Source organism: Etheostoma spectabile, chromosome 14 (genome assembly GCF_008692095.1).
Source record: "Etheostoma spectabile isolate EspeVRDwgs_2016 chromosome 14, UIUC_Espe_1.0, whole genome shotgun sequence".
Lineage (NCBI taxonomy): Eukaryota > Metazoa > Chordata > Actinopteri > Perciformes > Percidae > Etheostoma > Etheostoma spectabile.
This window is the reverse complement of record NC_045746.1, coordinates 15,642,903-15,655,617: the sequence shown is the minus strand read 5'-3', so window position 1 is coordinate 15,655,617 and position 12,715 is coordinate 15,642,903. Positions and strand designations below refer to the sequence as shown.

The 12,715-nt window shown below is 37.9% G+C and overlaps 1 protein-coding gene across 1 annotated transcript in view; it reads left to right on the top strand.

Moving 5' to 3' along the window:
* The window catches only part of osbpl10a (oxysterol binding protein-like 10a), a 77,158-nt gene that overhangs the window by 3,097 nt on the left and 61,346 nt on the right, over positions 1-12,715 (top strand). The window contains exon 2 of the mRNA XM_032535595.1: positions 6,519-6,694. Within this exon, the coding sequence (XP_032391486.1) occupies positions 6,519-6,694 (176 nt within the window). The remainder of the gene's footprint in view (positions 1-6,518; positions 6,695-12,715) is intronic.

The following is a 12,715-nucleotide window of genomic DNA, read 5'->3' as shown; positions in this document are numbered from 1 at the left end:
TTTATGTATGTATGTATGTATGTATATGTGTATGTGTGTAAACAGATACCACAGTATATAATGTGCAGGGTGTTATGAGCAGGATGTAAACTGAGTTGTCATCAGGAAGGATGGTGGTACAGAATCGGTTTGTTCTTTGGGGTTGTGGCACCTGTCCTGTTTCGATTTCAAAATGCCCAAAGGTTAAAATATAGATTTCAAGGAGAGATTAAAGTGAAGAAGCAGAGAGTGAGCACGGATTAAAACATCCTTAAGAATGTAGACCTTTTGAAGGAAGCCAAAGAGTTTAGGAATCATATTTTTCATCATGCGGGTGGTTCCAAACACACTACGTACTGTAGATAGGATGTGACCAAAGCATGCTGTTTATTCTATTCCTGATATTAAAATTAATTAACCCTTTTTATATGTGGATTAAGATAATTCCTGGAGTCATGTGATATTTATGTTGTACATATTATGTTGAATGAGACCATAATGGCACATACATGCCCAGAAAAGCAGAAAAATCTATTTTTTATTTTTTATTATGTTCAGGAGGGAAATGTTGCATGAGTAAATATGAATTGTTGTGTCTAAAACTATATTTAAACAGCTAGCAATAAACTTTGAATTGGAACTGCATTTTAGATAAGCACTCATTTTTCTGAAACAGAATTTTGACTTTAAATGGCCTTTTGAGACTATTAAACATATTGTGTCTGAAAATTAAAGGCCAAATTAACAATTGTACCTGTATAAATACTTTTTCAAAATATTTAACAAAAAATATCTTACCCAGTATTTTAAGTTCACATTAAAAAGCATTTTTGTGTTTCTCAACTTAACAAAATGTGTAAAACATTAATAATCCTAGTTATAAATCACCTTAAACAACCTATTACTCAGTTTAGTGGAGAAAACAGGTTTCAACCTCCCTTCAATTCAATTTTTAGAACTTTTGTTTACATTTGTTCATAGATTGTGAAAAAGCATACACTACAATTCAGTTTTCCATCAGTCCCTGTACTCATGAGTGCCACATTGGGTACCTTAATGAATATATTATAGGTTTCTTACTAGAAGTAGTCACAGAAATTTATTTAAAAAAAAAACATTTTAACTGGAATTTAGAATCCTGTTGCAGCTAGTTCTGGGTTCAACACAACTTGAAATATCAGGCTTTTTTTTTTTTTAAAACCTATTACAATGAGTAGAGAAGAATCTTTTCTCAGGTTGTGTTTAGTTAATATCTTTAAGTGCATACAGCGTTTCTATATAGAAACAGTTGAAGGAGGAGAGGCGGTGCAATGGTGGTGTTGGAGTAATTACAGCCATCAGTCACGTTTCAATATTCATCAGACAGAGGAACTCTGTGTGTGTGTGTGTGTGGTGTGTGTGTGTGTGTGTGTGTGTGTGTGTGTGTGGTGTGTGGTGTGTGTGTGTGTGGTGTGTGTGTGTGTGTGTGTGTGGCTCTTTTGCAGATGGTGTCGTGGTGGGCAGCGACCTAGTGGAGCTAATTCTGTTACTGGTGTGGCCATGTGTCAGTGTGAAGTGTTATGTTGTGTAGGTGCTGTGTGTGTGTGTGTGTGTGTGTGTGGTTCTGGTGTGTGTGTGTCGTAAGAAATATGCAAGGCAGACAATTTTTGTTTCTAAACCCATATACATACTATAACCTTATTGACATAATTCATTCCTTAACCCCTAGACCTGACCGGAATATCTTGGTTAATTTCAATTTGGGTCCTATTTATTATAGGTTTTTATCAGTAATAATAACATTGTACTCAAGTTATTTATAGCTTGAAGTTTGTTCAACACTGTTCCTTTCTGTGCAACTTGATTTAAGTTGTCTTTCAAAGCCTTGCACCAGTGAAAGTTTAAAAGAATTTGACTTTGTGCAAAATTGACAAAAACGGCAGGCAGTGGTGGATCAGGAAGTTTTAAACAACTTATTTCACAGTTTTGATGAAGACAAGACAGTGATTTGACAATATCTATGCGAGCCTTGGATTTATTTAATTATAGATACAAAGACAAGGTTCAGCAGGACCTTATCCCAATGGTTACCACTGTGACGTCACAGCAATAAGGTATCGGATTCGAACCCTGGGTGTCCTGGGTCTTTCTGTGTGGAGTTTGCATGTTCTCCCCGTGTCTGCGTGGGTTTTCTCCAGGTGCTACGGTTTCCCCCACCAGTAAAAACATGTTCCCCTCTCTGCTGAGCTGATGTGTGGTGAGTGTCTGGCATCGTAAGGCTGCCTTACATCACCCAGGTGGGTGTATTGGTTGTGTGTGAGTCCTCCTCCTGAAGCGCTTTGAATTTCTATGATAAAGCGCTATATAAATGTAATGAATTATTATTATTTACCAGTTAGAGCTTTTGGGACTGTAACGTAATGTAGCGTACAATGCTGGACCTACACGATGTGTCTGTTGTTATAATTTTGTTTTCACCTGATAAGTGTTTGTGCATCTAATGTAGGTATTCCAACATTTGCATGCAGATCACACATAGCATGCAGAGCTCTCTCTGTCTCCTTTTCAGATATCTCTTTGTACGATACAAGGCTGGATCTGAGAGGATTTCTACACGTGTAGATTCTAAATTTATGTCTTCCTAAGCGGTTGGTAGGGTAGGGAGTACGTTGTGAGGGATGAATCATTTCTTTGCAGATGTGCTCCCTGGAAAAAAGAACTCTGGTGTGCTGCTTTGATCAAAGCTGTGAGTTAGGGTAATGCGGCTCTAGTGTGTGTTCTATGGCAGAGAAGTGTAGAAAAAACTTTCTTTTGCTAACCTTATTTACATTTGTTTTTACATGGCTTGAATTTGTCTTGATGGTAGTTGGCTGGTTTGTTGGTAGCTGCCAAATTAGAGTAAAAAAAAAGTAGATTTTCAATTTTTAAATCAATCATTGACAGGTCCTCTGCACCAGCTCAATCTGTTGATAAAGACCATGTATTGTATGTGATAGGGTTGAGAGCTCCAGAGTAAGAGAGTATTTGGGCCTCAAGTTAAAATTGATTGGTCAACTGTTGTTTCCAAAGGCAAGGGTCAAAGTGAGGTTCCGTCAAGCGTCCGTTTTTGCAATATTTTAATCAAAGATCACACTTGAACCTGCCTCAGTGATATTTTTGTGGTTAACGTTGAATAAAATCTTTGTAAAGTCACTGAGCCACTGATAAATGCCACTGGAGGGTCAGCAAAAACAACATTCTCAAGGGGGTGTTAAGTCTTTGATGGCGGTTGTGAGTTGTGGGATCGCCCTGGCTTCTTGAATTTCAGCAAATTTCATACATTAACAATTTCATCTTTAAGTTAGTTGTTAGATTGTGAGTTCTGCTACCTGTTTTATATATTATTTTGTATTATGTTCATTCATGCAGTTGGCATAAATGAACATTGAAAATATAGGGAGAGACTATTACTGTTTTTGCACCAAATTGTTTTCGTAGACTGATCTCATCTGACAAAAAAAAGGCATTGTGCAAAAAGTCCATAATAATCTTTCATCATATTGTAATTCGAGTGGTCTGAGAGACATCTCGACTTCTGCACCTCTTCTTGCATTTGTTTTCAGGCTTTAGAAAACTTATCCAGTGATTGTAGACTTTGGCCAGTGGTAGGTATGTAGTTAGGTAGGGAGGGAGAGAGAAAGAGAGAGAGATTCTATTGGATGTTCTGCACTGTTAGACAGATAGGGGAGAGCTGCAGAAAACAGGGTCTTACGCTACTTGACATGCTGGCGTTCTTTTGCTTTCTATCTACTGCAGCTTTAAAGGGGTACATGTCTAAAAGCGGCTACATATAGGGAGGTGTTTCTAATAAATAACTACAGAAATGCCAAGTGTACACTGCATATCCAGTCCAAAACAGAAGACAGCCAACGTGAAGGAGTGGCCGGTAGAAAGTCAAGTTCGTCTGCCTCTTAGTGGTTAAAAGAAAATGTATACAGTGTAAAGATACTCCCTTGATAGTATGTGGTTATAAAACATTGGCTTTACATAACCCCTTTGACACTACAACCCTACACATCTTATAACAAGTATAACTCACAGTTCCTGCCAATAACAAGGATGATTTATTGTTTTCTCCTGGCCTGACGTTCCTCTGAGCGTTTTAAAGAATTAACGGCCAAAAGAGCAGAGAGGAGAGGCAAATTTTGCTGACAAGCTATTTCCTGCATTTGGAAAGGGCAGTGTTTCTGATTATGTTGATATATGTGCAGGACTAAGCTCTTTTAACAGTGTTGTTATGGTTATGTTGGTGAGGTATTTGAAAGATATCACCAAAAAAATGGATTAGTATTAGATCTTTGTTTCATTATATGTGGTGCTGCTAAACCTCTTCCATTACTGTTGTCTTAACATTATCTTTCATTTGGTCCAGTTTGCTAGTGATGTTCACTGCAGGTTGGACATTATCAGCACTGAATGTAAAGCCCAGGGTTTGTTATCCAGCACCATCCATCATGTTAAAGGGCTGCATTGTGGTTTAGCTGCAAAGGAAGGACTGCCTGGAGGGGTCAACGGTAAAAGGCTCTGCTGACTGAACAGGGGATAGACTTTAAGTGTGTGTGTGTGTGTGTGTGTGTGTGTGTGTGTGTGTGTGTGTGTGTGTGTGTGTGTGGTGTGTGTGTTTGGTTGTGTGTGTTGTGTGTGTGTGTGTTGTGTTGTGTGTGTGTGTGTGTGTGTGTGTGTGTGTGTGTGTGTGTGCGTGAAAATGAGACGACTGGATAAAAACCGACGCATGCAGATTGTTGGCTGGGGTCGACATAAATCAGCTCTCCTGATGGAAGGGGGCAAGACTGCAAGTGGGGATCAATTTTCAGAACAGCATTCACTGCTTCCTCTCTGGGGAACTCTAGAGGGTTCATGGGAAAATGTCTGATTTGTAGGATGCAGTAACAGAGTTCTTTTGTCCTCTTATCGTTTGCATATTTGAAGACTGAGCCCATTCATGATGTAATTTTCAATCATGAATAACAAATATTTTTAGTCCTGAAAAAATTAGTAAATAATATGGTCTTTTATCAAGCAAAATTGCTAATGGTGGTTCCAGCCAGGTTTGCTAATATAATTGAAAATTTAATATTTTTTTGTTTTGCTACGTTAGTTGGACAAAACAATAAATTTCAAAATGTCACCATGGGCTCTGGTAACTTGGTAATCGCACTTTTCATGGACTAAATAAAACAAGACTAACAGTCTACAGTGATGCTAGCGGCTCTATTTGATCAGATTACAGCATTGAAAATCTGCTTAGAAATATAGGAACTATTAGATTGGATACAACACAATGTAATAATGCTAAATAAAAAATCACATTCATTATTAGTTTCACTTGTTTTCATTTTAAACAAATTGAATATCCAAATGTAATCATATTTCACACAGGGCCAGTGCCACCCCATGCCCCCCATTAGCCCTGCCCCTGATTGATAATGAAAATATAGGTCTGGCCATATAAATTAAAAACAAGTCTGTTGATATGTACGGTACAGATGAAAGTGGCAGTGTGTGAAACTATAGCACAAGGGCAGATTGAAGTTAAGTGTAGCTTCTCTTTAAAATCTGTGAAACGCATATTAAAAAGCAACACCTGTGGGATACTGGAGTTGACAGGTGAGATCTTCAATCGTCACATATAACCCTGATTTGGCAAAAGAAAGAAGCTGTGTCCATGCTAAGAGTGATGCTTCTTGGTAAAAGCCAAATCAATACTGCAGCTTCTGTAAACACGGATGGAAAGAGAACATTGATTGTGAACATGGGGAATCTCAGGGAAAAGAGGGAGATACATGGAGCAGAAGATGGGACAAAAGATAGCAAAGTAAAGACAATTGCTGTTATCTCAGGCCAATGCACACAGACATGGAAAAGTTAGCCAAAGCAACCCCGTGCCACTCCGGCCCATGTTGAACTGCAGAACTAGAAATACAGTTTGAAGCGGAGTAGACAGGTCAGTTACTTGAATGTCATACACAATCCTTTCTGGCTACAGGAAATGAAATGCCTCTGCTTCTCTCATTGTGTCTGTCTGGTTTTAAATCTCTATCTCAATAAGCGAGTCAAAGATTCAATTACACACTGATTGAATGTGATTCATTAATCACAAAGGGGAAAATGGGGGGGTTTAATTTCCCCGCCTCGAGCTGTGGCTTCTGCTCAAGATGACCGCACTAATTGCTACCTTCAGTAATTTGGAATTGAGCGGTAGCTTAATGTTGGTAAAAAACAGGACTTAATGTGCTAGGAGGGCTATTTTAACGAATCTTTGAGATAATTGGGTGTTGTGTGTTTTTACGGCAGCTCTCTTTCTCCTCATCTCATCCTCATTCATTGCCCTCTTACCTCTCACACATCCTGAAAAGTTTAAACAACATGGATATAAAAAAAGTTTTACCAAGATACAAGCTGGGATAATGATTGCATAAAACAAAATGATGGAAATGTTACCGGTGCTTTCTCTATTTCCCTCTCCCCCTTCTTTCTCTCTGACCCATTACTTTATTAACTCTCTGTCTCTCTCCATACAGGTACTTTGTGTTGGATCCAGAGTTGGGACAGCTGCAGTACTTTGTCAACGAGCAGGGGAAGAGCCAGAAGCCCCGTGGGTCCCTGCCTTTGATTGGTGCCTCAGTAACCCCGAGCGACGAGGCTCCGCACATGTTCATTGTAAACTCTGTCAATGGAGAGCTGTACAAACTCAAAGGTATGACCTCAGGTTGCCCATATATGGCAAAGTACAAACATTGAGTGGAGTGTGTTTTATTTTGGAGTCACTTGGAGTGCAGTGTGTACACACTGGGGTGTTATGAATATTTATTTCCGACCAGTATTTGTGAATGCACTGGATAGCTTGTTATGGATCCCAGTGTTTTTTTTAAAAACTTACTGTTTTTATTCACTCTCACCACTCTCATAGCCTTGTTTCCAGTGGCAGCCGGTTAGCAGTTTCAGGTGAAAAAGTTATGTTAAAATCCACTGCACACTATCTGCCCAGCACCAAACCGCTTACAGACAACGACAGGGACTAGTTCGGTGAACATAGTGGATCATTTAGCAGCTAAAGAGACATATATGTCGCTTTAGCTGCTAAATCATATATGTCACTCTGTATCACTATCACTCTCACTATGCAAATATGTCCCCCAGGAGTTAGTAGAGGGCAAAAATGGAGATACAAGTAGAGTGAATATTGGTGGACAGAAATGTGACTCCAAATAAATGATTTGGAGTGTTGCTATTAGGGATGAGCGAGTACAGCATTATCTGTATCTGTATCTGTTTACCACATGAATTATCTGTATCCGTATCCGTACTCGGACTGGGCGGGGCCTAAACCGGAAGTGGTCAGATTTAACCAGGAAGTGGGTCGCGTTCTCTTGAAATGTGCGGGGCTTTAACCGGTATGTTATTAAGCATGCAATTGATATGAGTTGATAAAAAATTTTTTATATTTATTGCTGATTTGAAAAACTATTCATGACAGCATCAAGCTTCAGATCAGTGGTGTTGTCATGGTAACAAACAAACTACATACGAAATTTTGCAACAATGATACAACACATGCGGTTGAATTATGAAGTAAAATGTATGAACAAGAGTTTTATACTCAAATAACTTTCTTTTTTTAACTTTTATTTTTTATGATCAGTGTGATTTTTGTGTTTGTTTTTGGTTTTTTTTTTTATTTCTTTATTTCCCACAAGGTGGTGTGTGGTGTGTGTGGTGTGTGGAGACACAGAGAGAGAGGGGGCGGGGGGGGGGGGGGGCAGCTGACGGTAAAAAAAAAAAAAATCTCCGAAGCAGAGACGCAAGGGGGGTCCGATTTAAACCAAGCAGCATGTCTGAAACCCACGTCACAGAAATCTACTGGTTACTATGTCTGTAAGTACTACAAAACGAAGTTAAAAACAAACCTAAAGCTGAAGAAACCCTAAACGTTAACGGAACAAATCCACAGAACCGATTGACAGAGAGAGAGAGAGAGAGAGGGGAGAGGGAGAGGGAGAGGGAGAGGGAGAGGAGAGAGAGAGAGAGAGAGAGAGAGAGAGAGCATTTCTCCATGTTCTGTGTGTGTGTGTGTGTGTTGTGTGGTGTGTGTGTGTGTGTGGTGTGTGTGGTGTGTGTGTGTGTGTGTGTGGTGGTGTTGTGTGTGTGGTGTGTGTGGTGTGGTGTGTGGTGTGATTGACGAGCGGGTTTGTAGAGCGGGGGGGGGGGCGCTGTGATTATCACGGAACGCGTGCGGCAAGTTGAGGAGGTTATTCAATCCGAGCACGGATATTGACTCATATTACTCGTATAATACTTGTACTCGGCAACAGTGCTTTATCCGTGCCGGATACTCGGATCACCCCTAGTTGCTTTATCAACTTTAGAAAGTGATAATTTTTCAATGTTGTGATCACAGCATGTTTCTCAGCCCTTTAAAATGAATGAATCCAGGTTTAAAGCTGTAGGGATGTTTTATATAGTGAATTGGATTTCATTTATAACTGCACTAGATACAATCAACTATGTTCTGTTATGTCCTTCAACATCAAACTCTTCCTTTTTTCTGCATTGAGTAATTTGACTTCACTTTTTTTGCTTCAATTTGTGCCAAAACAACCTCCCCCATACTTAGTCGTCCATGTACAGTTTTGCAATAAACATTGTATATTGAGTAAGAAGGAGACCTGTTTAGCCAAGACATTAAATCTACACCAAAATGAAATATCGCTTTAAGACCCAGTGCCAGACAAAGAGCCGGTCGCTGTGTCGAAGGCCTTTGCTTTCAGTGACCTGTATCCACTGAAGCGAGAGAAACTCCTTTTTACTGTTGCCCCACTTGAGCCGCTGGAATGTCCCCTTACAGTCTCGATGGGGAGGAGATCAGAATAACTTGGCCTATATTCCACGAATAACTCAGTGATCCATGTGTATTGGACTGAGAGGAAACAATGATCCAACACAAAAGAAGTAGAGGTTCAAGAATCAGCAAAAAAAGTAATTGAGCAAGAAAAGCGATCAATTGCTACAGCTTAGCTAAACAAACACAAGCCTGATTAGAGGTTTGACGGGCGCCAAGACGACCAACAAAAAACAGCTTTTAAAATATTCTTTCTCTGAAAATAATTCAGAGAAACCTCACATTGCTCAAACAGCAGGGTACAAATATGCTCACATCCACGTCCTCAACAGTTGGTGATTAAGATAAGCCAGTATACTTCAATATACTACAGATCTGGTATTGGTTACCATGGGAATCCCTGATAGCCCACCTTGGGCTTTAAGTAACTTGGCTTGTAAGATGCGTATCATCTCGCTAATGGTCTGTATCTAAAGCTTCAAATGCCACCTTTATTCTCATGTTAAACCTTTTTTCTCTAGAGGGTTTGGAAAATCTGCCCTTGTCTCTAACTGGTGTAAGAAGATACTGGATACATTGCACAGAACCTGCAGCTATACTTAAGCAAGAGTATTTGAGTGATTAATTAACTCAAAAGTAGTAAAGATCAAAATAAATTAAAAGTTTATTGAGTTTAAAGGTACATAATACCTAATACATAATCACAATATTAATCAAAAAGTATCTGGTCTCTCAAGGAATTTATATGTCATTATTGGGTTAGAGCATTGCAATGTAGCTTATGTGGCTTTTTTATACCAACATTATTAGGGAAAGCATGATAACCTACTTAATCATGATTTATTTGCTAGATGATATAAATTTATACAAATGAAGGAAATAATATATTACTTGTTTTTTGGTTGTTGAAGGACTTCTCTTTCTGTGTAATAATGGATCCAAACGTAGTGTTTTTTTTTTTGATGTTGAGCAAATGTGAAAAGCAATGTGAACTGAATCATGTCTAAATGCACAGATGGCAAATTAAACTATTTGTCATACATGTCTCAATATAACCGTGAGACGGTCAAGTTGTGTGGCTGATTAGATGCCTGACACAATCTTCATTGTGCATCATCATAATTAAAACATTGCCGTGTTTTGATGCAGAAATCCGTTGCAGAGGTTAAGTAATATACAAGTGCTAAGAGCATTCCTCATTATAAAGCTGCCATATGTCTTATATGTGCATCTGTTGGGTTTGACTTTGTGGCTTTCTTGTCAAGGATAGTTAGAATAGCATTGTTTATCTCATTTGTTTAAATTGTAAAAAAACAGAAATGTAAAGTTCAGATTTTAGGGGATAAGCCAGTCTTAATGCTAAACTAAGATAATCTGTTGCTGGCTGTAAGCACCGTACAGAGTAAATTATGAGCATACTTTTTGATTGTTTTTTGTGTCAGTATTTTTATTTGTACCTAAGTATGTTTTTACTTAAGACATGTGCTGTACTACAATAAAACAACATTATCCACTATACGGTGCTTACAGCCAGCAGCAAATTAGCTTAGTTTAGTATTAAGACTGGAGTACCCCCCTAAAATCAAAACTTTACATTTCTGGTTTTGTACAAATTAAACAATTGAGATACACAATGCTATTCTAACTATTCTTGACAAGAAAACCACAAAGTAAAACCCAATAGATGCACATATTAGACATATTTTGGCAGATTGTGTCAGGCATCTAATCATCCAGTTTGAAAGCTGAACACAACTTGACCCTCTCACTGTTTTATCGAGACATGTATGACAAATAGTTTAATTTGCCATCTTCGGACGTGATTCAATTCACATTGCTCTTCACCTTTGCTCAGCAGCAAAACACAAGGCTTTACAGTTTCCCTACATCCAATAATGAAAGACTCCCTTCATATTACTCTGCTTTAACTAATCATACTTTGGTATGAGGCCATTAAAAACCTCTCAGACTGCTTTCCAGCTGAGTTAGATATCACATGATCCATGAAGTCCCGCGATGGATCGAAATAGACATTCTTTCATTCATAAAAAAAACCAAAAACATTTTGTTGCGATCAATTGTTACACAGAAAGCAAAGTCATTCAAAAACAAGTAATATATTAATGTTATTTCCTTCATATTATCTAGCAAAGAAATCATAATTAAAGTGGGACTACGGCCGGAAATTAGCAATTTTCTACAACCTGGCACAAGACATCTATTAATGTTTTTTTGTGCGCTGTTCCTGTTCAAATAAATCAATTAGAATTACAAAATGAAGAAAGAACAAATTGTCTCTCATCTCCAGACATCAGAAACAATTTTTAAAAATTCAATATAAAACACTGACAATACTACAGTGTTCTCCAAAATGTGACCCTTTCTCTGTTTCTCTGAACAATGATCCACTTTTACCGGAGTCGATTTTTAAGGCAAAATAACGGGAGAAACGGACTCTATCCATTTGTTTTTGCATTACATTTCTTGTAGTATGTTAAGGTGAAGGGAACAAAAATCCATCAAATTCACAAATCATTCTTATATTTGTATCGTCAGAAGCTGAAATATATATATATATATATGTGTGTGTGTGTGTCTGTGTGTGTGTGTATGTATATATATATATGTATATGTATATATGTATGTGTGTGTATATATATTAGACTTAGACTTAGACTTAGACTTAGCTTTATTAATCCCTTTGGGATGACTCCCGCAAGGAAATTAAAGTTACCAGCATCCGATACAGCATATGAAGGAGAAAAAATAAGAATAATACAATGATGCACAGGACAACACACAGTACATGTGGTTACATGAAGGGATTATTTGAGGTGACTGGGGTGGGGGGTGAAGAAACACAAAAAGAAGGTCCCGAGGCAGTCAGTTGGAGGGGGGGGGATAGGGACGGGGGTGTATGTGAGTGGTGTGTGTGTGGTGTGTGTGTGTGTGTGTGTGTGTGTGTGTGATAAGGTGTGTGTGTGTGTGTGTGTGTGTGTAATATATATGTGTGTATATATAGTATATATGTATATGTGTGTGTGTATGTATATATGTTTGTGTGTGTGATATATATGTGTGTGTGTGTGGTGTATGTATATATATATATATATATATTATCATACACACACATATATATATGTATATGTGTGTGTGTATGTATAATGTTTGTGTGTGTGTATAATATGTGTGTGTGTGGTGGGTGTAATATTATATATACAAACACACACACACACACACAAAACATATATATATGTGTGTGTGTGTGTGATATATATATATATATTATATATATATAATTATAATATATATATATATATATATATTATATTATAATATGTGTGTGTGTGTATATATGGACGTTTCAGGCTCCGCTCTCCTTTTGTAGTGTTTGTGTACTTTTACTTCTAGTGGGGTAAAATATTATTAAAGTATAAGTACACTTTATTATGCTTAACTATGATAATCAAGTACACTAATAATCGTGAGGTGCAGCACTCTGAATCATGAGCGTATAAAAGCTATTAAAAGCCAATTAAACCTGAAGTTATACCTGAAATCTCAACACATTTTCTATCATGATATAATATAGTGATACATATTTAACAGGGATGCCATTTTGATGAGGAAAGCCTTTTCAAGTCATTTGAGATGGAAGGAGTGGTAGCATGCAAACTCCCAAATTGACGCTCATCTGAGAAATAGAGTTTTGGATAATGTTCAGCTTTGGCAGCTTTACCTATGCTAAAATATACAATGACTGAGGAAGCTTAGTGACGAGTCCATAGCAACCAGTTCACGTGTTGAACTTGTTATTGCCCATAGTAATTTGTTGAATGGTCCTCAATGTTGTATTGTTTTATTTCATGTGAATACTAG